The sequence below is a fragment of the Nelusetta ayraudi genome, unplaced genomic scaffold (genome assembly GCF_046127955.1).
Source record: "Nelusetta ayraudi isolate G7.1 ecotype Tasmania unplaced genomic scaffold, CSIRO-AGI_Nayr_v1 ptg000009l, whole genome shotgun sequence".
Taxonomy (NCBI): Eukaryota; Metazoa; Chordata; class Actinopteri; order Tetraodontiformes; family Monacanthidae; genus Nelusetta; species Nelusetta ayraudi.
The window spans coordinates 1,574,267-1,599,618 of record NW_027466059.1 but is presented as its reverse complement, the minus strand read 5'-3'; the positions used below and the strand labels follow the sequence as shown (position 1 = coordinate 1,599,618).

Genomic DNA, 25,352 nt, shown 5'->3' with positions numbered 1-25,352 from the left:
GTTGTCTATCAAGTCAAAAACCACATAAGAACCCATTCAAAAGTTCTTAAACCAGGTACAGAATACGTGAAAGTCGATATAAAGTATATATTTAAATGTATGTAGAAAAAACAGAAGAAAAAAGATTTGCATCTCCTTCCCATCTCACGGTCGCATTATTTATTTTCGGTTCTATCCATTTTATCTTGAAAGGTTAAAGCGGAAATGCCTCTGTTACACTATCGCTGCCTTTGCAAGTGGAAGTCGAGCAGCTTTAGGGCTTGAAGTCGACAACAAGCCCTCCGAGGCTGCCTGGCCCATCGCAGCCAGTTGTTCTTTTCTCTCTCCCTCCCTCTTTTTGGGAGTCCTTCAGGGTTTCCTTTTTTCTTTTTTCCCCCCCCTCCCAACTCCCCAGTCCTCATTCAGCCTCACTGGGAGGAGTGGGAGTGTCGATGCGGGCCAGTGTGCTGCTGTAGTAGTGTAGTCGCCGCCGCTGCTTGTGCGCACTCTGTGTAAAAAGAGGGGGGAAAAAAGTTGAGGATGAGTTCAGTGTGAACGCGACCCGCCTCGGAGCAGGCGAACCACCACCACCCCGGCATGGCAGTTTGGACCCGCGCCGACAAGAACGGCCAGCTGGACCTTCTGCTCCGTGACCGCTGGATCCGAGTGGCCGCCGAACTCACCCGGGAAACGCTCACTTTGACGGCTGAGGCGGAGGTTAGCGGACACGGGGGCAATTACTGGGACTACGGCAACTCTCCGGCGGGCCTCCGGAATGGCATGTCGAACGGAAACGAGCCGGGAGCGGCTCTGGGGGGCTCCGGCCGCGGACAAGACCAAGTTCAGAACCACGGGGTGCGGGGCCGCAGCGGCGGAAGCAGCCCGGGCCGCGGGGGTGGCAGCCGGGGCCAGTACGACGGCAACTACGGCCCCGTGAGCAGCCCCGGAAAGTACCCGAATAACGGCACAAACTCTGACTTCGGAAGCCCGGGTTCCAGTTACGGGAGTCCGGGCTCCAGCTTCGGGTCGAGGCAGGGCGACTACCCCGTCAGCCTGGACGGCTCCTCGGAGGCGGTGAGGAAAGTCCGGGTTGTCAAGCAGGAGTCTGGCGGGCTGGGGATCAGTATCAAAGGGGGGCGGGAGAACCGGATGCCCATCCTCATCTCCAAGATCTTCCCGGGGCTCGCCGCCGACCAGAGCCGGGCTTTGCGGGTGGGAGACGCGATCCTGTCGGTGAACGGCAACGACCTCCGGGAGGCGACTCACGACCTGGCGGTGCAGGCGCTGAAGAAGGCGGGCAAAGAAGTGACGCTGGAGGGTAAGTTGGCCAACGCCAGAGCGCGGACTCGGAAAGGCCGAGATTAGGCTTCAGCGGTGCGGCCACACACACCCCCGGACACCCACCGGTGACTTCTCGCTCTAGTCTGTCTGGTGATTTGTCATACATAAACAACCGTCGTTGTGTGTTTAAACTGAACAGCATTACATTGAATTAAAGGGGAAAAGATGCAGACTGAGGAAATAAATCATGCCAAAACAAAAGCAAAAGCAAAACAATCAACAACAGTTGGTCTTCTGCTGAAAAGTTAAAGTGATTACCTTAGGTTCAAAAATAGTTCCACAGTAGTTATAAATATATATATACAAATAAATATATATATATTTTTTTACAATTAGTCTAACAGTATAATCAATTTAACCAGTTAGGTCCTTTCCTATAAAACCCCCCTGGCCCGATTTATTATTCATATATTTATTATTTAAAACACATTTTGATACAAGGAGCAGGTATTCCCACACTCAGAGCTGATGCGGGACCAGTGAGGAGGAGGAGGACACACAGAGCTGAAGTAACGTCAGCGGAGCAGAAACTCTTCGATTTGTGTAAACAGGAAAGTAACCACAGTTGTGTGGTCACGGATACATTAAACTACTCTGTATCTGAGTGGCTGCGATGAGCTGAAGATAAGCAGTCACTCCAAACATCAGCAGAGGAGATTCGGCTCTCACGAGCGTATAGCTCCAGCGTGCTGTTCCGCTGCGTCCCAGTGTATATAGCTGAATGTGTTAAAAACAATGACTGCGAGTCACGCACCACGTCTAGTCAATGGGATTTTCCTGCTATGAATTAGAAGATGAGTGAATCAACAAGTCGCTCTGAAGAAACTGCAACTTGCAGCTGTAAAAGTCATCATTATGACATTGCTATTATGTATTCATTGTTGGCAAGATTTATTTTACAGTTAGCGCAACACCCTCTTATTTCCTTAACATAGTTTTTGTGCCCAGTGTCACTGACATGGAGCTGTTTTAATGCTGTCCTTGTGGCAATTCTAGTAGCTTTAAATAGGGGCAAAGATTGGCGGTAATTACTAACATGCCACATTATGAAATAAGACACTACAAAAAGCTTTGTTCAAAAGGCTTCAAGCTTTTTTCATTATTGTATTTCATTTCTACTCAAGAGAAACAATATGCATAAATAATAATGCAACTTTTCAGCAGCCAATCCGTGAATCCTCCACTGTAGTTTTTGACCGAACATCCTCAATCCCTAAGAACATGTTTTCTTGTTGTTGTTTTTTTGTTTTTGCAGCAGCAGCCACAAATAGTGCAACAGACAACAAAACAACAGCTGTTGTGTTTGATCCGGACAGTTTGATGAAGTTGATCGCGTTACCCTAATTTATTAAATTTGACAGATCAGTCTTTGCAAGGGATGCCAAGTGGTGGGTGCTAATTGTGCACCGTGTGGCCTTACTTTGTTGTTGCTGGCCTTTTATTTTCTTCTCCGTAGCCAGTTGTACCTTGAAAAAGGGCAGAAACCTCACTACATGACAACAATAGCTTCAGGTACCCCAGTGAATGCAGGAAAAGAGTTTGTCAGGAGATTGGTGTGTTGGGTCAGAATGGAGCTCCATGGAGATGACTTTGCTTCCTCAACGGCGCTGATGCAGAACGGTTCTTTTTTTTCCACCAGAAAAGCGGAAAAAGGATGAATTGTAGGCCACAGAGCGCCCCCCCCCCTCCCCCCGGGGGGTTTGGAAAAGTTAGGGGCCTGAGCGGCTAAATGCAGTGTTTAATGGTTTGGAATGAACGCCGGATGAATACTGACGAGCGGGAGTTGGAGGAAGTAATCGATGTAGCTGCAGCCCAAACGAGGCCTCCCACAATAAACGCAGGTGAAACTGTTACTGGGTGCCCGCCGGCGGTCCGTCACTTCAGTCAAACGGTCGCATATTTTAATCTGTTGATCGTGCACGGATTTATCGCAGAAGGGGTCGAGGTCTTGCGTGATTCCGCATCCACTGCGTCAGAAGTCAGGAACAGTCGGCCGGGGATGAGGTCGCGCACCGCCCGTGACGGCCAGGCCTCGCTTTTCTGAGGAATGTGTCAGCTGTCTGTCACTGTTTGTCCGTCGGACGGCCAGCGAGGCGTCTCGGTTTGCGGACCCGCTTCTTCCTCCTTCCCATCCCATCCCAGCCCTGCCAGACAGAACGAGGGCCCGAGGGCTCCGGAGCACCGGGCCTGGTAAACAGTGCACAGAACCCCCAGATATTCCCTCAATTAGCCAAGGTAGACCCACATTCCTGAACCCTCCGCTCGCATGTGCGTATTTAGGGCAAAGGTCAACAGCGGTGGCTCCAGCTGGAATGTTTCACGGTGCTCCGACACTTTCAATGCGTTTAATGGCTGTTTCTTTTATGAAGTGGGCCAGGAGCGTATCAGGGGAGGTGGTCTTCACCGCGGCGCTGAATATTTTGCACACCGTTGTGCATATTGAAGGACAGTTTACGCAAAATTTCACTCCCAGATGTCTCTCATTGGTTCTTGCCATCTTTTATTTTGGCCTTTTTTTTCTCCAAACAATTCCAACAAATGGAGCCCAGTTGAAATCCAAAAGAATAAAAAATAGCAACAAAAAGAAAAATGGGAAAGCTCTCCACGCTGCTCATGTCATTCCAGTGTCCCGAAGACGTGGCAGTCCAGTCCATTTCCACCAGTGACATAATAAACTGTGTTTTTCGCCAAAATATCTGCCGCAGCCTCCACCTCACCAATGTGGCTCCCACAAGTAGAGCAGCGCTCTGGCAGCGTGTAAATTCTCATTCTGACTGGACTACATCCCTTCTAGCACGTACACTGCAAGCCGCAAAATATGCATTTTCACACTTACGCCTCAGGTCACGTATTCAATTCATTTCAACCTTTTTGTGTCATTGCTATGTGTGTTTTTTTTTGTTTGGTTTCTTCAAAACAAGCTTCTCTAAAAACAAGATGCTTATAAAGATTAGGGATGCAAATTATCGATTCATTCATTAATTGTTAGTTGATTTCACAATGAAAAATGTGTAAGGAACATATTATTTAACCCTTAAATAATGTTCATGTTCCAATGTGACCCATTTCTACATTAAAGAACAGTAAAAACACACAAAACATTTATCCTCTGACTTTAAGTTGACTTCTAATGGGTCACATTTCAACTTTATTTTTAACAAAAGCTGTTTAAAAGTAACTTGTTCTAGGTATACTATGACCATCACAGTGTCTACAGGTGAATTGTTCTTTCCTGCCACTACACTGTTATAATGATATTAACTACCCGTGTAAAAAATGTTAAGTTAGTTTCGACTAATTTCATTTAATCGATTAAATTCTTAATCGACAATTAATCAATGTTAACGTCCCGAATAGAGATATTATAACACATGCTGCACGGTATGTTTGGGCCTGCTGTCCACATGCTTACTAGTGTCCTCACGTTCTTTCTGCCTCTCCATCTCTTGTTTTCTGACTCGTCTCTCGTTCCCACGTGTGAAAACAAATGTGCAGAGCCACCTCTCTGACCTGCGCGGCGTGGTTTATCGCTCCCTGATCCTCCACTTGGACTTGTTGTCGTGTTTCCTGGACGGAGATACAGTATTTTGTCAGATACTCAGAAGCAGTGAGAGGGAACCTCTGAGTGGAGAAGGCAACATACATAACCCAGACATGACACAGCCCTGGGTAATCCTTCACTCTCCCCCTCCCCGACCGGCCAAATCCTACACACAAGCATCCGCATATCTCCCCCACTACCGTGATTGGTCGAAGCCTTCCGCCGTCTCTGGTTGCGCTGGAGGTCGGTGGGAGAAGATGCGGGACGGAGCCTTTGTCTGGTTAATTAGAGGGATAAAAACCGGTGCATACCAGACGCACAGGCCATTGATGAAACCGGGACAGCCGCGATGAGGAACAGCGCCTTCCTATTGTTCGCAGGATGAAACTGGCCAAGCACCCAGTCACCGCGCAAAGGTTCGAGGTGCGCCGGGGCGGCGTGAGTTTGCCGTCTCGTGATGAACTCGGCGGCCCCTTTTTTGATGGCGTCCGGCTGTCACGTGGTTTGTAAGTGACCCTCTGGAATGTGACGGCAGAGGGGAAATCGGAACGATCCCTGATTGCATCAGTCGGCCTGATGGCAAAAAATATGTTGCTTCACACTTTGGTCCAATAAGCGAAAAGACTCTGATTTCCGTCCTAAGAGATGGAATAGCTTAAACAGGCAAATACTTTGACTTTGGAAACACACGGGATGAATTTGTCACTTGTATAACGGTTGACAAAGGTGCAGATTCTCAGAAGAAGTCACATGACGATGTTGTTGAAATGAGGCCACTGCAGTTCCCTTCCTCATTACATGCATTTCAGTGAATTATCTGGGGTTTGTTTGTTATTTTCAGCTGCTTCACTCCTCTGTTATCTTCCCACTTTTTCCTTAGTGCAGATTCAACAGGAAGCGTTTTAGTGTCTTTTTTGGAAGTCATTTGCAAATTCCTGCACAAATCAAAGAGGATTTTAACAACTTCAGATGACAGCCAGATTTTTTTTTTTTTTTTGAAGACATCAGGCCAAAGCAGCAATTTAGAAAAAACAATCTATATTTGTTTGAGATTGTTTTGCTTTGGTGCCTCTGCAGGTTACCTAGGGGAAAATCCTGACGCTGCGGAGAAACGTCAGGACTCACTAACTCGCCGATTTAGCCCTGCGACGTTGCCCCACTCCTCTGCATTATTGAACCCAAAGTGCTCCGTCCATTTGTAGCAGTTATGTAACGTGCTTCTAGAGGAGCTGATGAGCAGCGTTTAGCACAGGAGCTTAGCTAAAATCGAAACAAATGTAAATGAAATGTTTGGCCACTCAACGGGACGAGACGCTTCAGGCTCACTGCAGCCAGGTTACACATCGCATCTCAGTCTTAACAGTTAAAAACCCAGCAGGTCTATCAGTCCAAAATCCAACTCTGCTGTGAAATTAAAAAAAAAAAACATTCAGAAAATTCTGCACCTTTGATTCATTTGGCTAAATACCGGAGAGAGTCGCTGAGGCCGAGGGATTTTTTGGTCTGTGCTCTGTTCGCGCTGCGGCTGCAGCGTCGCCACAGCGCGGCCTCTCCACCAACACGCCGGGCGAGCACTCGTAATCTTTTGCAGTCACAACAGTATACAGAATGACGACTGTGATTATTTTTGTCCGTAATCTGCTTTATCCTTTGTCGAAAGTTGGCACACATATTCGGACACATTTTTGGACCGAGTGCGCTGCTCTTTAGAGAAAAAGTCACTCAGAGCCGCCTTTGCGTAAATATCGCGGGGATTTTATTTTGCACACACACACACACAGACACACATGCACACGCGTGTTTACACATCGGCTGCTTGATTTCCCAGGGGTCCCCCACTTCCCCTCCCCCAACCTCACCTTTGCTCCCCCGAGCCCAGTCTTGCCAGATGAGGGGGTCAGGTGTGACGGCGGGAACAAGGAAACGCTTGATGTTGTTGCGATTGTTGCACTGCAGTTGTGTACATGCGACTCCTTGAATTATTTAGTGTGACACCCACTCCGACCCCATACACTCCTTTTAAAATATTAAAGGGCAGTCAGTCCAGACTGTTTGCCTGACCTGCATGGGAATGACGAAAAATAACTATATTGAAAATTTAAATTTCTATTTAAAAAAAAAAAAAGTTAAAATCCTTTTGAATAACATTTAAAATTTAAAAAAAAAAACAAAGCAATATGAAAAACAATTGAATGTCCCACAAAATTTGCGGCTTTGGTAGAATCTTAATGACGTTTTAACAGAATATAAATGGAAAAACCATTCGGCAGTCAAGTAATCAAATGGAATGTTTCTCCAATCTGGTGTATTGCACTCAATGAGTGAGTCACTTCATCATATTGATGCTAAAATCCAGTAAATCCAATGATGGCAAAAAACAAACATACTCACTGGCGTTGGGCTTGGCATGCGAGGGATTAGCGGCGCTGCGGAGCTTCCAAAATGTCTTCCAAAATGTTGTAAATGTTTGAAAGCTGAGTTAAATTTAGCACCGCAGAAATGGAAGTGGGGGGGGGGGCAGCAAAACTATGAAATCCATGTGCTTAAAATCCCCCTCAATGCTCTGCAGTGCATCTGATGGTATACTTTTGCACAATCACATCTGACCCGCAGTCTTTTGGGCTCGACGTTAGAATAAACTCCAAGGTCATGCTTCAGGAAAAGCAGCAGTTTTCTTTTGAGCTCCACAACATTTCCGGAACTCTTGTCCCGACGTGTTGGAAGCACGTCACTGATGCAGAACAAGCATGTGACCTCAGGTTGACCGCTACAAAATTTCATTTCCTTTTTTATTGCTGTGTTTGTCAAGTCTGATTTAAAGGTTTACTGGCAGATCGATGCAGCCCCTCAGCCTCTCGGAAAACTCTGTCAGAAGCGGCCGCCGCTGTCATCTAGAAATGCCAAATCTCCACTGAAACATAATGTTCTGGAAAATTTTGATGACTTACGGTAGGGATGAGTCAGAGCGGAGAGTTTCGGCGGCTTCCTTTCATGCCGGTGTGTAAACACATTATTATACAGTCGGACAGCTCCGCAGAATTCAGAACTCTTGTCCATTCGTGCGCCAGTAGGTTCCCAGCAGTGCTGGAAAAAACACTCAACGACAGCTTTGGTGTTTTTTTTTTCCTTCTGCTTTTATTATGACACCGAGCCATGTGAAACTAACGTGGTTGTAGATCTTAAGCCTTACTACCGTTCAACATGTTGTGCAACAATTATTTCCTTTTTTACAAAGGAAAACCTGGCCAGGAAATGTTCAGCGTTAACAGATAATTGGGATTTTCTGACTTTGCTCTGAAGAAAAAGAGACTCAGCAAATTGTACTGCGTTCCCCGTAATCGAGAAAAATAATTACAGGCCTGAACGTCCTTGAACAGTCACGGACCCGGTTCTGTTTTTCCACAGGACCCGATTCGGCCCGGCTTTGGTCTTTCGCTCTTCACCTGGCTTCAGTTTAACCATTTGGGCTGGAACCCATTTAGTTGTTTTTTTTTTTCTTACCTCATCAGTCGTCCGTGTCGACTGAGTCGGTGACCTCGCCGTAATTCCCAGAAAGGGCTCTACCTGCGTTCGGCCCTCGTGGTAAATAATCAGCCCCAGATGATTGCAAACACCTGTCGGGGTGTGCGAAGCTTTCCGCATCCGCAAGAATCGTCCCGTTGTCTGCTTAGCAACAGCAGCAGCAACCTGAAGGTGGGCTTCTCTTAGAGTGTCAGGATAAAGAGTTGAAAAGCTTCCTGACCCAAATGGGTGTGAATCCTGTTCCCCACTCTGAGGTCAGGAAAGTGTGCGTGCGTGCATGCGTGTGTGTGTGTGTGTGTATTCGTCCGTGTGTGTGTGTGTGTGTGTGTGTGTGTGTGTGTGTGTGTGTGTGTGTGTGTGTGTTCTCTACAAGCGATTCAACCATCTGGAAAGCACTTCTGACAGAGTCGGGGCCCCTTTCAGCACAGTGCTATTGTTAATGCTGGCTCTCTCGCTCTCTCGCGCTCTCTCTCTCGCTCTCTCTGTCACACTGCAATGACTTACTGGGGCATTTGGAACAATACAGAACACATCCATCTGCTAGTGCCAGGATTTAATCAGGTATCAAAGTAGTTTCGGGACGAACAAGTCAAGTTTTTTTTTTTTTTTGTTGCTCTTTGCTCAGCTCCTGGAAGTCGGGAGCGATAGGTTGTACTAACTGAGATTAGTTGAATCCCGTTTCAACGAAGGCTAAATGTTTTCCTCCGATGTGTAAAACAGCAATTCCACCGAAAGTGCAGGCAAATTTGACGCGTGGCTGTAAAATGTGAGATGCTGAATGTTAGGATTGTTTTGCATCTGCATACACACACACACAAATCCATTTTGGGGTTTCGTCATAACACACTGGTCTCATTAGGTTTCTGGCAGAAACAAGGTTTTTCGGGAGAAGGGGTCAGGAAGCGGGGGGCGGGGAGGAGCGGGCAGGATTAAGAAGTGAAAGACGGCTGGCGATGGGCAATTTTATGATATGTGTGGGAACGGAGAGGTGGAGGGCAGCAGCAGAAACTGAAAACAGAAGTTGGAGGATGCATCGAGAAGAAAGACTGAAGGGGAGGTGGAGAGAGAGAGAGAGCAGCGAGTTGAAGGCCAAACCACAGGGGAATTTCTGGGCAGCTCCGGGTCTGACAGTCTGACTTTGGCTGCTCTGCGAGCTATTATTTCATTATTCTTGGCCACTCGGTAATATGATTATTTTCAGTGTGTGTGCAGGCCGCGGAATACAACAGGAAGGTGGTCTCGGAGCAAGAGGGGTTCGGGTTTCACACATTTTGTCTCTTCCTTGCAAGCGTGCAGTAGATTCACAGATGCAAACATGCCTGAGCACATCCATACACACATGCACCCGATGAGTCCCCTGGGTATAGACCTAATTAGCTAAAAGTAGAGCTCAGCGACGGACCTGACACAGCTAATGAGTTCATTTAACTGCACCAAAGGCCAGGCAGGCGGATGTGATGCGGGGGAAAGTACTATAGCTGCGTTCTATTTGGTTGTATAGGTATTGTTTGTTCTGTCTGGATGCACTTTAAATCCATTTGGAACGGAACAGCAGGGGGAACTTGAATTTAGGTCTGTCAAGCTCTCCGACATGCGAACAAGGACCAAAAACAATTGCTCAGATGGTTTTAACTATCGGTTGCCCCCCCCCTCCTTTGTAACAATTCATCGGCGGATCTGACGTTTGAGTCCAATTACTCGCAGTTCTTTCATTTTGGAAAATCAAAACCATGTCAGTAAATGGAGACAGATGCATGGCGGTTCTCACTGCCGACAAATTAAACAACAAAGGGTTCAGTGCGGAAATGCAAACGGGAACTTTTGGTTTTCGAATCAATCTAAAAGACACGTCAGTGTGTCATTGTGTAGAGGACAAAGGAAGGTCTAAAAAAAGGGAATTTACCCTGAAGCTCTCCAACCTGTAGGGGTTTGTATTGATGGATTGGATTCTGGCCCTGCGATGAACTGGCGACTTGTCCAGGTGTCACCCTGCCTTTGCCCTGTGACAGCTGGGAGAGGCTCCAGCAGACAGACCCCCACCAGCCTAAGCTCAGGAAGAAGCGGGTATTGAAAATGGATGGATGGATGGATTGGATTCTGTTACACCTCAAAGGAGGTGGACTGTTCCTTTAGCTGTAAGAAGCAGAAGGGAATCGCAAGCAAGCATTTGGTTTGGGCAGTAAAAAGAGTACTGGTCACTTTTCTTTTGACGAGGAGAACCTGCTCATAAGTCAGCGGTTGCAGTTCCCCCCCGACAGGCAACAATAATCACTGAAAAAACCTGTGGCAGCGCCGGGAAATGAATTGTTTCCATATCCTCTTTTCCCTTCCTGCTGATTAAAAGGCTCAGTCTGCAGCACATCGACCAATTGTCTGACTCTATTTTTCTTCCCGCGGTCCGATTCAGGGTTGCCAAAGATTGAGTGAATAATGAACAGAACAGAACAGGAATCTGCAAAAGCAGGTGATGTATGTCCGCTTCTCTGGTTGCGGCGTCCCTCAGGGCCCCCCACCGCTCCTCCTCCGGATCCTCAAAGTTCTTTGTGAGCGCTTTCTCGCTGAATCATCAGTCTCCTCATGCAAATGATTTCTTGAACGCGTCAACGCAATTTATTATTCTGATTCCGGTTCAGGCACGCCTGAGCGCCAAACTCGCGTCTCGAAATTTGGATGCGTGCCCAGCCTCGCTCTGCCACGGAAAAGAACAGGCGACTCTGGAAGGGGCCCCGCCGAACCCTGACAACCGCAGCCACACCGCGCTCACTAATCTGCACATGTATTACTTTAAAGATCCAAAAACAACGCGCTTCCGCCCAGAGCCAAGGTTTTTTGGGGTTTTTTTGCGGGTGGAAAACATCTCTGCCGCGCGTCCGACTCACCGAATCTGATTATTAGGTTGAAAGTTGAGCCTTGCAGCAGCAGCAGCAGCAGCAGCAGCAGAGGAGAGATCATCATCCGCTAAATGACCCGCAGACATGAACGCGGGCGTTTAGAAATGCTTTCACTCTCGCTCGCTTATTCGTAAAACCACTTACGCTCGCAGAAAGGCTCCCGGGCTTTGTTAATGTGGCTGCTGGTGTGGTTTGCGAAGGCCGGGTGAACGGAGCTGCCAATTTTTTTTTCTTTTTTTTTTGCCTTCAGCATTAATAGCGGCCCCGCCCCGCCCCGCCCCACCTCCGTTGACTCATTCTGAGCGCAGCATAATGTACACAAAAGCGTGCAAGAACTCATCTCCCTCAGTGTGCTTATTTTAGACCCACGCATGCATTACTGCAGACTCCTGCCTTTTAGTTCTCTCTCTCTCTCTCTCACACACACACACACTCTGTCACAAACCTAATTTCTCAGCCTACATCCAAGAATGACCTCACCTCTCAAGAGTCCGTGTCAGGTTTCATAAAAAGCAGACGTACGGCAGTCCGGCACATACTTCTGGTGCAGACGCTCTCATACAATCTTTCAAACCGGCTTCGGCGCACGTTGCTTGTGAGCGTCAGAAAATGCTAAAGTGCGCGGGAGGGACCTGGCAAGGATAAAAGAGGGACGAGGGCGAGTGAAAGCACGTGGCGAGGCACCGATACAGGCGTTCGAACCAAATTTGGGAAGCAAACGACGCCGGCGGACGAGCTCGCAGCTGCACGGCCGGGTCGCCTCTTGTTATTGCCACGCGGCGGTGGGGGGTGGGGACGTTCGGGTCTTGAAAAAGGCATGCTGGAAGTCGGCGGGAGCTGTTTACATAAGTCGCTCTGGTTGGGGAGAACGATAAGCGTCCTGTATGCTCGAAGAACACGGCCAGACCGTAGGTGGGCAAACTTTTTGACTGGTGGACCACAATGGGTTGTAAAATTCGACAGGAGGGGCCGGAGCAGCAGCAGATGGATGGAGGCCCACCTCATTGGAGAGAAAAAAATATATCATGAGATGTGTAGAAAACATGTGCCATAAGGGCCACAAGGGCCGTAGTTTGCCCATACCCGGGTTAGACCTTGTCGAACCTGAGGAGGCCGATTCTGTTTTTTCCATCCAGAACGAGCGGCCGGGACAACGGGACCGCAGCAGCAGCAGCAGCAGCAGCAGCAGCAGCAGCAGCAGCAGCTCTCTGCTGCAGAGTTAAAATGTCCGACCCTGACTGGGCCCAGAAGAGCATTTAAAGCAGATTAAATACTGCCCTTCTCACAGAGAAAAAAACATCCCAGAGTGTTTCCTGACGGCCTGTTTAATGGCTGCCTGCGCCATATATCCTGAGTGACTGGCTGTTATTGGCTGAAATCCCACAGACATCCAGACTCTCGGCGCAGCGGAGGGTCGCCGAGCGTCGATGCGCCGCAGCTGCCGCCTTCAAACGGAGCCGCGCAGCAAATGAGGTTTATTGTTTTACCGAGGCAGCCGTTAGCAGGAGTGGATGGATGTGAATTCTAGTGCAAAGGTGGGCAAACTACGGCCCGGGGGGCCATATGCAGCCCGTTAAGCCTTTTAATCTGGCACGCCGAAATTGAGGAAATTATATGAATAGTCACTGAGTCATAAAACAGCTGTATTTCATCCCAAAACAAATTTCAGTGTTTTCAGAGTCATTTCAATAAAGACCTAAATATTGTGGGGCTTCAAAGACAGATATTTTGTTTCAACACTTTTGTTTATTTTCAGTAGACATTAAAGCACATTTCTACTCCTTAAATTGGAAAACAACATATTTATTTTGGGTTGAAAAGATACAAATTCTATATAAAGCAATTCACCTATTATTTCCTATTAGTTGTTGTTACTTGTAGTGGAGCTATTTGGCCTCTGCTGTTGTCCAGTTCAATATAAAAGCGGATGATATTTTACAGGGAGGTCATTTTAGTGCTTTGGGGTCAGTGTTCAGTAAGTTTTATCGTTATTAAAAGTGTAAACATCCAGTAATGGCTCACTGATCACAAGTATTATATTATACTATATTTAGAGTACTAAATCTGTTTTTTCATTTTGCAAAATTATCAAGTAATGAATTGTTTCATAAATGGCAAAAAAAATTACTTTTTAACTTAAGTACATTTCAGAACCTGCACTTTCTTACTTTTACTTTAGTAAACAATCTTTTACTTTTACCCGTATTTTTTCCATACTTTAACTCAATATGAATACTTCTGCCACCTCTGTGCCAGTTCCGCTGACTCAGCAGCGGGTGTCTCGGTCTCTCCGCAGTGAAGTACATCCGTGAGGTGTCGCCGCTCTTCAAGAAGCCTTCGCTGGTGGCCGACCTGCCGTGGGACGGCGTCCGCCCGCAGTCGCCCAGCTACAGCGGCAGCGACGACTCCGGCTCGCCCAAACACGGCGGCTCCCCGTCCCCCAAAGACAGGAAGGTCATCAGCCTGAAGATGTGCTTCATCAGCAGGAACCTCACCATGCCCGACCTGGAGAACAGGTACCGCTGCTCCCCGTGTTTTCCTTTTTTTCCCCTCTCCGTCAAACCTCTGTTGGAGTGGAATATATGTTCTGCAGATGATAACGGCCTTGGCAAAGTGCTCTTTCCTGTTTTCAACGTGTTTTTACCAAAAAAAAATGTCAAAGACAACAAAGTGAGGCAGTTATCAGGGGGATACCAAGGATGGAAGCAACTCACAGCAGCACCACAAACACTGTCAGTGTGACACGAGTACTCTCAGGTTGCAGAGCTGACAGCCGGTTGTCGTCCTTGACACACGGCCCTTTAATGCTTTCACTTCGAGTTCAAGTCAATCCTGAAGAGAGTAGAACTGATCTGCTTATTTGGCATCTCGCGATGTCGTCTTTTAATGTAGGTTGTTCTCGGTCGATTAGCGTCCGTCTTCGCTCTCTCTCCCGGAACTCGGTGATGGCCGGCGCCAGGAATTCATCGTTGCTCTTCGCAGCGACACGGATTTACCAAAATGTAAACACAAATGACTTAGCCAAGTCGAAAACTAGAGAAAGAACGATGAGGTCACGAGCCTGTTGTTTTGCGTCTCCGTGGCAGCGTGGTAAACACTGCGCCTTCAGATATGAATTTAAAAGCACTGTGTACACTCTTGTTTAAAGGCTCATCTTGATGCGCAGTGACGCTTCCTGTCGAGTTTATTGCACAGAATTTTGCGAGGCTTAAGTGAAGGCGTTAACTTTGAATCATCCCCTCAAAAATGACAGCGCTTAAAGGGTCCAATGTGTAATATTTGGCTTGATTCAGAATGTTTATATTGGTTAAAATAAAATTTACATTGGTAAAAACTTAACTTATCAATACATTAATAAAAGTGTCCCATCGCAGTACAATAAAAGTAATTTACTTTTCGTTCCCTTAAAACAGTTCTCATCTATATATACGAATCTCCTACTTGCCATGTTGCACCACCATATTTCTAAGGAAGCCTAGTGTGGACAATACAGCCCGACTGACAGCGGATTTCGTTTAGAATTTAGGATGAACACTCGCATCTTCAATTAAACCAACAAAGAAGAAAGTGGACGAGGTATCCAGGTTTGGGTGCACAGGCCACTGTAGTTCACTGGCAAAAATAGTTGAAGTTAAATGTGTATTTTCCTAAATGTACAACCAATAATTAGCCTTTACCCGTCAATTAGATTTCCTATTGACATATTTAACTTTATTATTATTTATTTTATTTTTTTGATGTTTTTTTTTTAAAATAATATATATTTAATCCTGCGTCCCTGTCGTCCCCTGCAGGCTGCTGGAGCTCCACTCCCCAGACGGACAGCACACGGTGGTGCTGCGCTGCAAAGACGGTGCCACCGCCAACTCCTGGTTCACCGCCGTCCACACCAACGTGGCCGCCCTGCTGCCGCACACCCTGGCCCACATCAACGCCTACCTGGGTGCCTCTTCCACCACCTCCACGCACCCCCACCTCAAGCACATTGGCTGGCTGGCTGAGCAGGTGCCCACAGTCTGACTGCGTGGTCGACAAGTAGAAAACAAGACGATATTTAACTTCTTTGTAAAGTGATTCCTTCATCCATCAATTGATCACTTGTATATTATTCAATAGGGATGCCACTTGGAATTACCACTTTTTGACAGAACGAGTATGATTACTTGCATTTCTGTACTCACTGATACAGATACTTCTTGATAACATATAATATTATAGAATTACTTTGATATTGACCTTGTTATTTGAACAACATTCCTCAGCATGTTTTTCTAGAACCTGGGGCGACTGTCACAAGTTTCACTGCAGTACCAACACAAATTTAACAAAATTATCACATACATGCAGACACAACTGGTATCGGTGTCACGATACCGGCTCGTATTTTACGAGTATAGCACTCAACCCCGATATCAGTGCATCCCTAATTGTAATAACAAACATTTATTTGCTAGGGATGCTGTTCTTCCCCTCAGTACTCAACCCTGGTATCGGTACCAATGCCCAATACTGGTATCGGTATTGGTGCATCCCTGTTATCAAAAAACAAAAATCTGCCCATTTAAAGTGCTAACTTGGTGTGTCAAGCAGAATTATAGGTCATTAGAAAAACATTGCCGTCAGATGTTAATTTGCCTTTCAGCAAAACCAACACCGTGTTGGTTCCTTTTTGCCGAATAAGGGGTAAAAGGTGTTTTTCAGTATGTTAAGGATGCTTGTGCACCTCTGAGCCTCTCTAGGGATTGCATTCACGAGATGAAATAGATTAAAAGTCATTTATAGGTCACAAAAATAGACAGCAAACACCTGCCACATTCACACGTGGCTCTCTAAAGGAAATTGCATCTGTGGCTTTTTGAGACCTTGTTTTTCTGTGTCGCCGCTCCTGCGTCGCCCCGCGGTTCAGCCTCCAGACACACTGGTCTCTCTGCCCCGACGTAATCACCTCTGCCGCACACAGGAAGAGCGTGTTTTCTTCAATTAGCCTCCCACCTAAATTTAAACTCTTCCGCCGAAAAGTGAACCAGGCCTCGTCTCAGTTCGCCCACCGGCCCTCCCTTGGAATGATGAAGTGTTCATTCACCGTCCCGATGCCCGCCTCTGTTTATCTGCGGCGGCTGCAGACAGGAAGCACTGATACAAGTTTCCGTTGCGTTGCGCTATTTCCTGCAGAGCCCACCTCCTTCTGGCCCTCCGAAGGCAAAGGCACCCTGTTTAATGTTGCTGCTTTTCATCTTCGCTCCCTCCCTCAGTCACTCAGACAGACAAAACACACTCCCTGGTTTTACTGCTGTCAGCAACGAGGCCAGACTTTGAGGAGCTTCTTAAAACAACTGCAGTTGAACACTTGCCCACGAATTACATCCCAGTACTCTCAGAAATACTCAACCAACCTGACTTAGATTTAACAGTTCTTTTATTGGGATAAACAACGTGTCTGGCTCAGGGGAGGGCAAACGTTTTGACTGGTGGAGCCACAATGGGTTCTAAAATTTAACAGAGGGGCCAGAGCAGGAGCAGACGGATGGAGTGTTTTGGTGAGCCATCTCGTAGGAGAAAACAATATATTATAGGATGTGTTGAAAACGTGCTTAACGTCAATTGAAAATGAACCAAAGCAAAGTTACAACGGAAAATGTGAAGCCCCAAAGTAGTCAAAGTAGCTCTTTATTGAAATTACTCTTCAAACACTGGAAAATGGATGAAATACAGCTATATTATGACTAACTGACTATAATTACTACTATATTACTACTACATTACTAATATATAATGTGTTCAAGTTTGGCAGGCCAGATTAAAAAGCTTAACAGGCCGCATATGGCCCCCGGGCCATAGTTTGCCCATGCCCGGTCTAGCTTCAGCCATATAGTCGTTTTTACCTCTTTTTTTTATTTTCTAAGTAGAACCCTGAAGAGAGAGCTGATGTTTTCCTCCACCTCAGGTCCAGCTCGAGGGAGGGCGCCAGCAGTACCGGCCGATGGTCATGGCCCTGACGGAGAAGGACATCCTGCTGTTCGAGTCGGTGCCGTGGAGCCGCGAGTCCTGGTCCATGCCTCTGCTCACACACCCACTGCTAGCCACGAGGTACCGGCTGCAGACAGCGTGGGGGGGGGGGGGGGGGGGGGGGCAAGGGCTCTAACCGTAGACTACTCACACTGTTCACACGACGCAGACCGCACGCACTCCTCCTCCTTCACGGAGGAGGAAGGGTGTGTTTGAGCAGCTTTTGAGGGGGGGAGGCATGTTTCTGTCTCACTTCAGAGGCCTCACAAGCCTTTTTTCATCTTGGCAGGTCATGTTTTCATTCAGTCAGTACTCAACACGTATCAGGTTCAAAATGAAAGTCGTGTCAGGTCCTGGAAGTTGAAAACGTAAAAGTGAAAGCAGACTCGATCGTTTCTTTTTTTAACTTATGAAAACTTCTGCCAGTAACTCCTGCCTTTGTGGAAAGTGTTGCTTAAAGCAAAGCAAATGAGAAACAACACGTAGGACTAAAGCAGATGTCAGATTGTACTATAATGAGCAGAGCATGTCATGCTGAGTTCCTCCTGGTAAGTCTTGGATAAGGATGCGTTCAGACTGCAGGCGAATATGATTCTAATCGTATTCCGTCTCAAATCCGATTTTTAGGGCTGAGTGTCCACACTGGTTTTAGCAAGTGTCCAAATGGGATCTGGCTCTGTTCAGACTGGGCCACGTTATTGACCCATCTGACAGGTTGCTGCAGCAGCGACGTCGGAGCGGAGGCGTCGTCCAGCGTAGCGTGTAGTGTGTGACGTCATAGAATTGCGACAGCGGCAAAAACTAAATGGACTTGTTGAGAATACGTGCCCTGGAGCTTGGCTTGAACGGAGCTGTCTCCCCACAGGCAGGCCGCGTAGAGGGACGTCACGGACAGTCAAAACCCATCAGTGTGTTTGGAGCTGTTCACACTGAGGCGCATCTGTCCAAATGCCATTTGAAATGACCTCCCGAAGGTGGTTTCAATGCCTTTTGCAAAAATGGGATTTCATGTGATTTGTGACTGTTTATTTGTGACTGTTTATTTGTGAAAGAGCCATCCGGGTTCAATCTGGATGGGCTAAAAATCGGATTTTGGCTGGCAGTCTGAATGCGGCTTTTGTAAAACTCTCGACAGACAGCGCAAACCACTCGCTGAAAACTTACCAAAAAAGGTCTTGCTAGTGCACGCTATCTTTACGAGTTATCTCTCACGTTGTTCCATGTCTCTGGCTGCCTGCCTGTGTGTTTCTCTCGTCTCTCCCTCCAGACTGGTCCACTCCGGCAGCGCCCGAGGTTCCCCCGCCCAGGGCTCGGACCTGGCCTTTGCCACTCGGACGGGCACTGGGCGGGGCATCGAGTCCCACATCTTCCGGGTGGAGACCCACTGGGACCTGTCGTCGTGGACCCGGGCTCTGGTGCAGGGAGCCCACGCTGCCGCCGAGCTCATCAAAGAAGTCTCCATCGGTGAGTGAGGGCCCGAGAGCCGATTGCACAGCACCGACACTGAGGTCTGAAACAAACGACAAACATTAGTGAAATAGCTGTTGAGATTTGGACAAAAAGCAGGTTGTTTTCACGTGGGGTCACATGGCTGGAGATGGAGGGCAGGAAGTGAACAGCAGGTCAGTTGTTGAGGATCTGATCAAATTCTTTCTTCAAAAATAAAAATTCTCGCCCACTTTCTGTCATGTCTACGAAATAAATTATTGAAATTATTGAAATGAATCGTGTGCCCAGCAAAATAAATGCCCAACATTTTCTCTATAAATACATACACATATATATACATTTTAAAATCCCTTTTAAAAAACAAAGCCACGACCAAATATAAAACTGCCCCGTGGCCAACTTTCGGGTCGCGACCCACCAGTTGGGAAACACAGATCTGAATTCTTTTGATTTATCTCACATATTGGAAAAGGCTCCCACTGAAATTTTAGCCAATTGGATGAACTTTCTCTCAGTTACACTGTGCTCAACTATTTCTTAGCCACTTATCTACAGCCCAAGGGAAGACTCACGCTAGGCATTCTGCACCTTGTCCGTGCTTGTTTGACCTCCAAAGTGCAGTTGGTTTGACCAGTGTGGGCGTTCACCACCGTCCCTAAAAAACAGTAATTACTCTTTTAAAAATAGATTATCTTTGCCAAATATTATTACCATGCCTGCTTAAAAACAGAGAGTCAGTGTCCTTCTGCCCCTCATCGAACAGCAGTTGTGGGCTGATATTACAGTAGCATCTGATTCCACTGTGTGCTACTAGACACACAGGATCTTGGTAGTGAACACAGCTCTGCCTTCAGCAGTCAGATTACCAGATATCCCCCACAGGAGTTGGCGAAACAAAGTAAATGAATGCATTTAATTGATCAAAGCTAAAAAGGAGAAGGAGCCATTTGGCTGAAATGGGAAACTTTTTCAAGTTCGGCGTACAAGATTCTGATGAAAGTCGCGGTAGAAACAGTTTCAGTAGTTTTGAGTGCGACAGGAAGCTCCTGGCTGCCACTGCCGGCTGGTCACAGTGTGTCGCAGTTCTGTGGAGGGAAAGCAGAAGTGGGAGCCAGCAGAGGGGAATGTGTTCCTTCTCTCAGAACAATAGTTGGCTGCTGCTTTGGCAGCGTTGAACAGCGTCCAGCACTCTTCTTCTCCTTCTTCCTCTTCGCTGTAACAAACGGACGCTTGTGTCGGAACATTCGGGGCCGGTCAGAGTTCGGCAGCAAATGTGGAAGCGCAACTCGGATCGAGTGACCTTGTAGTTTTGAATAAAAGATCCATTTGTTTTGAGAGACATCCCAGCTAATGCGACATTTGGAACCAAGTTTTTCCTGACTAGATTGATGGTGTTTACAGCTGTGGGAGTTGCGGCAATATTGAAAAAACAGGAGGGAAATCAGATTGCCTTAAAAATGCAGTCAGATGCATTTTACCCTGGAATAGTGATTGTTTTTTGTTTTTTTTTAATGGCATTAACTTGCAAAGTTAAGGAAGAGAATGTAGCAGTTTCCTTTGTGGTGCTTTCTCATCCTTTCACCAGGTTCTGTCAAAATATATTCAGTCATTTGCTGAGAAAAATAGCAACATTTTTGATCAAAGATCTTACAATAGCAAACGTGCCTCAGATCTGATCCAATAACTCTTTTGGGAATTTTCAAGCTTGTACAACCAGAATGTTGCTGTGTATCTTTCTAAAGTACTTAAAACATCTGATTAAAGTGCCTTCCAAAATAAATAATTGCAGGCAAAAACAGTTGGTGGAATCCTCAGAGAGTAAACAAAAACAACAGAATCGGAATTGTCCATTGTGCTTTAGAAGGTGTCCATCTTTCAGTCAGTTTTTAATGGCAAAGTCAAGAGTAAAAGTGACTTTTACAAACAGGCAGGCTGGAGGGAACCCTGGTTCTTTTTCACCTCCAACAAGAAGGTGGTTATCCGTTAGGGGCTTTCAAGAAAATGTTTACATCTCGTCTGTGGGCGAGAAAGTACGTCCTGACTAATAACAAGACACGGTGACACAGTTAGCTGAGACGCCTCCGACCAGAGGAAGAGGCTGCGACCGCTGCGCCCCCTTCAGGCCGCTCTTCAGACTGCCTCTCATTGGGCAGGAGCAACCTGAGGAGAAAATCACAGGACAGAGACGCACACACAAGGTCTCAGTCGGACAGTTCTGGATACACAATACTCAGCCGTAACTCACCGCCAACCGCCCCCCGGGGTCCCGGTCCTGTTCTTCTCTCTCCACCCTCCTCCTCAGGTTGCACCTTGAACAGACAGGACGTCCGCCTGACGCTGCACTACGAGAAGGGCTTCACCGTGACGAGGGAGCCGGCCGATCCAGCGGGGGGCGCCGTCCTCTACAGATACCCCTATGAGAAGCTGAAGATGTCGGCCGATGACGGAATACGAAACCTGTACCTGGACTTCGGGGGTCCCGAGGGGGAAATGGTGAGACTCACGTTTTGAGTTGGAGCCAAAAGACGAATGAATGAGAATGAATGAGCTCACGGCTCCGTCGCTCGAAGCTCTTTCTCATCACGGCAGTAGTGATCAGAGGAAGGCAAGCGGTCGAATTCCTTCCAGCATCTGCTTCCTGTCTAATCTCCGTCTCTGTCAACCGAGACATTTATTGCATCAGAGCATTTATTCAGGGCGAAACGACTTGGAAGCAGAAGAAAAAGTGCGTTGAAAAATGAAACAGACACAAGCCGTTTATTTTTATGATGTGCTTCAATTTTATCTATGATGTCAACGCTGGTTGCAACTACACCGACGGGCACACGCTGAAACAAAACACCAGTCTGTAACAAAACACAGTCGTCCCACATATGATGTCATACGCAAAGCATCATAAGTTCCTGGTTTTCACGAGACCCACATTTACAACAGAGGAGAAATGAAACATTACTCGGTTCCAACTGGATTTATTTACAGTGGGTCCTCTCCTCAACCTGCCCCATATAATGATAGTAAATTATCAGTATTAAAACTTTATTTATATGGGAGTACTTTTTAAGACACAGTTACAAACAGGCAAACAAAAAGTAGGACATATTTACAAACAACTAAATAAATAAAACAAACAGAAAAAGATAAAAGCTGATCTGCTAAACAAGGTCAAGGTGAAACAGTTTTTAAAATATAAAGCTTACAATGTCAGGGAAATATTTCAAATATTAGAATATTTGAGGTTGACTCCCCCTAGTGGTGGGGAAAATATTGATAGGTTAATACCAAAATGAGAGGTTTCAAACGTCTCTTTCTCATCCATCTCGATAATTCCTCCTAATATTGGATTGATGGTGTTGGTAGAAAACAAAGATTTAAGGAGGGTTTATCAGCAAACACTCAACCTTTTCTGGAATCAGAAAAAATATTGGAAAATAAAGGATTATTATTGTTTTCCTTTAATCCTTTATTATCATTTAAGTTGTTGTTGAACTTGCCCCTGTCCACCCTCTGTCCACCCTCTGCAGGTGTTTGACCTCCACTCGGGTCCCAAGCCGGTCGTGTTCGTCCTCCACTCCTTCCTGTCTGCCAAGCTCACCCGCATGGGGCTGCTGACGTGAAACTGCAAAATGTAAACGAACCAGGCACCACTCATGGCGGGTCAGACCCAGGAAAAGCCAGGCTGTGACAGAGATGCTCCCAAAAAAGCTGAAGCCGGCAATTAAGTCTTTCCTTTTTTTGCCCCCCCCCCCACCACCCCCCCGCCCCCAACTGTTCCCATAATCACAGCTGATGTTGTGCCTGCAAGGTGGTGCTCCGGGGGTGACAAATGTCTCAACATGTGCCTTCTCCCCAAAAGAAAGAAAGAAAAAAAAATCCCTTGCTATCACTCGTACTGCAAGGCCAATGTTTAAAAAGAAGGAAAAAAAAGGAAGTGACACTTTCCTGAAAGTCAGATGTGTCGTGACTGTTGACAACGCGCCAAAAAAAAAGAGAAAAAAAAATAGCTGTTAGCCGTTCTAGAACATTCCGCGTGGTTATCTGTCGCAATTTGTTTGCGATGGTCTCGCGCCGTCCACCACGGAAAAGGTGCGACGTCGCTGAAATACGTGTAGAGTAACCTAAGGATTCCTTAGCCAGTTAAAGCAGCTGAGCGCAGGCTAACAGACGCTGCCCTGTTTTCACTCTCTGCCTATCATTCCACGACAGCCTTTGAACTCGACAGTTTTGAACATCTGGGCGACGGACGCTGTCGTTGGAGTCACTATGCAGTACGTTGACCGGGAGGACGCCCCGCCCCTCCTCCCCCACACCCTGCGCGTCCTTTCTCGCTTCTCTCGGCTTATTAGTGTGCCTGCTGTCTGACGGACTCGCCCTTTACTTTTAGCTCAGTCCCTCGCTATAGCGTCGTCATCAGGATCGCCGACTGTGCCTTCTCTCTTTCACACACACACGCACGCACCCGTCTCTCTCGTCTCGTCTCGTCTCGTTTTGTATAATCTCGCATTATAAGAGACTTTTGGAGCTTTTGGAAAAGCGCCACATGCAATAGTATTACTCTGACAGTGTAAAACCATGTTATTTTGACTCTATTTTTTGACCTTTTTTTTTTTTTTTTTTATAAGTCTATTTTAGCAGGACTCAGCAGACCAAGTGTTACCTCTCCTCCTCGTCGACCAACACTACCACGTCGTCCCCGTCTCATTGTCGCAGTTTCTGATTTGCTGGAGACGCCCTGCCTCTTGTTACACTCAATCTACCATTTCTCTATTTGGCAGAAGACTGTTAAATAAGCTTGTTTAAAGGCAGGCTGACACAAGACGTAGGCGTCGTGTATTTTGAAAATCTCGTAAAACAAAGGATGCGTTGCACTTCAAGCACAGAGATGACTTAACTTTCATTTTATTTGTTTCGCTTGTCACAGAATATATTTTTCAATAGACAGTGCAAGCAATACAATCTGCTCTCCATGTCCACTAATTTCTCTCTTCACTTCGGTTATGTTTTTTTCATTTGATGAGTCTCCTCTAACCGTCCACTGGCGCCAAGCTGGCGTCGTCCCCTTCCCTTACAATCACAATAGAGCTTAAAGGACTTCGATGGTTCCAGAGTGAATCTAGCTGTCACCGCAAAGGTCGCAGATACACTCCCAAGCAGAGCCGCGTCCCTCTTTACGGCGTAAATTCTCAACACAGGTCTTTTGATCATCGTCAGAAATGAAAACAAAGGGAAGTGCTTATAGTAAGACTATATACATATATATATGTATATGTATGTATAAATATATATATATATATATATATATATATATATATATATATATATATATATATATATACATATATATATATATATATATATATATATATATATATATATATATACATATATGTGTGTCATGGTACAGTGCCTGTGGGGACACATGCCCATTTAATGAGTTTAGCATTTTTGTAACCTTCAGTTAGTCCACAGCAGGTTTCTGAAGTGAACCTGCATCAATGGAAAACACAAGCTAACCCCTCCACCCTTCACACGACAAACGCAATCATCGGACCTCAGTTCTATTTTGGACTCTCGTGTCACTGTGACGGGAATTTGTTTTTTTTAGGATCGGTCCAAAAACTGTACTTAACGACTCAACTCCTGCAGCTGCACGACTCACTTTTAAGCTGTAGTTAATGAGTACGAGCATGCTTTGCCTTCCCCGAATGGTTTTGTACTTGCCGGAGGCCTGAGTTATACTTAGCTTCATCCTCTGCCTCCCCACTTCATTTCCCCCCCTGCAACACTTGGTGTGATAATGACTGGGCTCTCATCACCAGCCCCGCATCTACAGCACAATAAATGTTCATTCATCATGTTTCACAGCCCCATTGCACAGACGTGATCGTTCCAAGTCGGTCACTCTTTCAAAGCTTTAGGCCGTCCGCTGGATACACTTGCCATTTCCACTCAGTTAAACCTGCGAATGTACAACTCAACTGTCTTTTTGTCCTTATTTGTTTATCATTTTTCTTCCAATGCTCTCACATCGTCGCTATCCTGTCTATGCAAAGCTTCAACAGTGGAGGGATCTTTTTTTTTTAACCAAAGGTAAATACTGTCCGTGGCAGCTTGCGTCCAACACAATCAAACTAAAAAAAAGTCAAAAAAGAATTTTGAAAAGTGCTGCTGCAGTACCTGTCGTATGCAAAAGTATTTTAGACTTCCTTCCAAGATACAGTATATGATGTATAATAGCAGTGTAATAATCCTAAATGTAAATACCAACCAATAAAACAGTTACAAATATGATACAGCTTGATGTGTGTGTATGTGTTTTTTTCGGGTTCAGTGTAAACCTAATAACCTGTAGAAAAAATACGTATTCCCATTTACGAGTTCGACGCGTTGGACTGCCAGACCGAATGAGACCACCAGGGGGCGGTAGGTATACTCTTGTGCATATCCCACAGCCGCTGTTGTTGCTAATTGATTGACGTTGTTTATTAAGCCAAACGTGGGGAAATCAGAAGAAGAAAAAAATAACATCAGACTGCATTAGTTTCTGTGGCAAAACATCTTGATGAAAAAGAAACCTGCGTGACACTTGGAGATATGTGGGTGCTGTAAACCAGCATGACAGGACT

General features: G+C 46.3%; 1 protein-coding gene and 1 long non-coding RNA gene across 2 annotated transcripts; one reads left to right on the top strand and one right to left on the bottom strand.

Moving 5' to 3' along the window:
• The first annotated feature begins 244 nt into the window (after positions 1-244).
• Positions 245-23,621, top strand: sntb2 (syntrophin, beta 2). The gene is made up of 7 exons (XM_076019283.1): positions 245-1,297; positions 13,571-13,790; positions 15,069-15,279; positions 17,219-17,361; positions 18,548-18,744; positions 21,032-21,222; positions 22,251-23,621. The coding sequence occupies exons 1-7, from the start codon at positions 577-579 to the stop codon at positions 22,341-22,343; spliced, it is 1,776 nt and encodes a 591-aa protein (XP_075875398.1). The 5' UTR covers positions 245-576; the 3' UTR covers positions 22,344-23,621.
• Positions 17,695-22,352, bottom strand: LOC142883947 (uncharacterized). Its single transcript, XR_012926098.1, has 3 exons — positions 22,231-22,352; positions 20,975-21,384; positions 17,695-18,790 (listed from the first exon to the last, which is right to left on the bottom strand). It is a non-coding gene; the product is annotated as an uncharacterized LOC142883947 (long non-coding RNA).
• Positions 23,622-25,352: the final 1,731 nt, after the last annotated feature.

What these genes read in the sequence shown, in the direction of transcription:
- sntb2 (XM_076019283.1), top strand. Translation starts at nt 577, where the DNA reads ATGGCAGTTTGGACCCGCGCCGACAAGAACGGCCAGCTGGACCTTCTG. An exon ending in ATGCCCGACCTGGAGAACAG is followed by an intron (nt 13,791 to 15,068) that starts GTACCGCTGCTC and finishes CGTCCCCTGCAG; the next exon opens with GCTGCTGGAGCTCCACTCCC. An exon ending in CACCCACTGCTAGCCACGAG is followed by an intron (nt 17,362 to 18,547) that starts GTACCGGCTGCA and finishes CTCTCCCTCCAG; the next exon opens with ACTGGTCCACTCCGGCAGCG.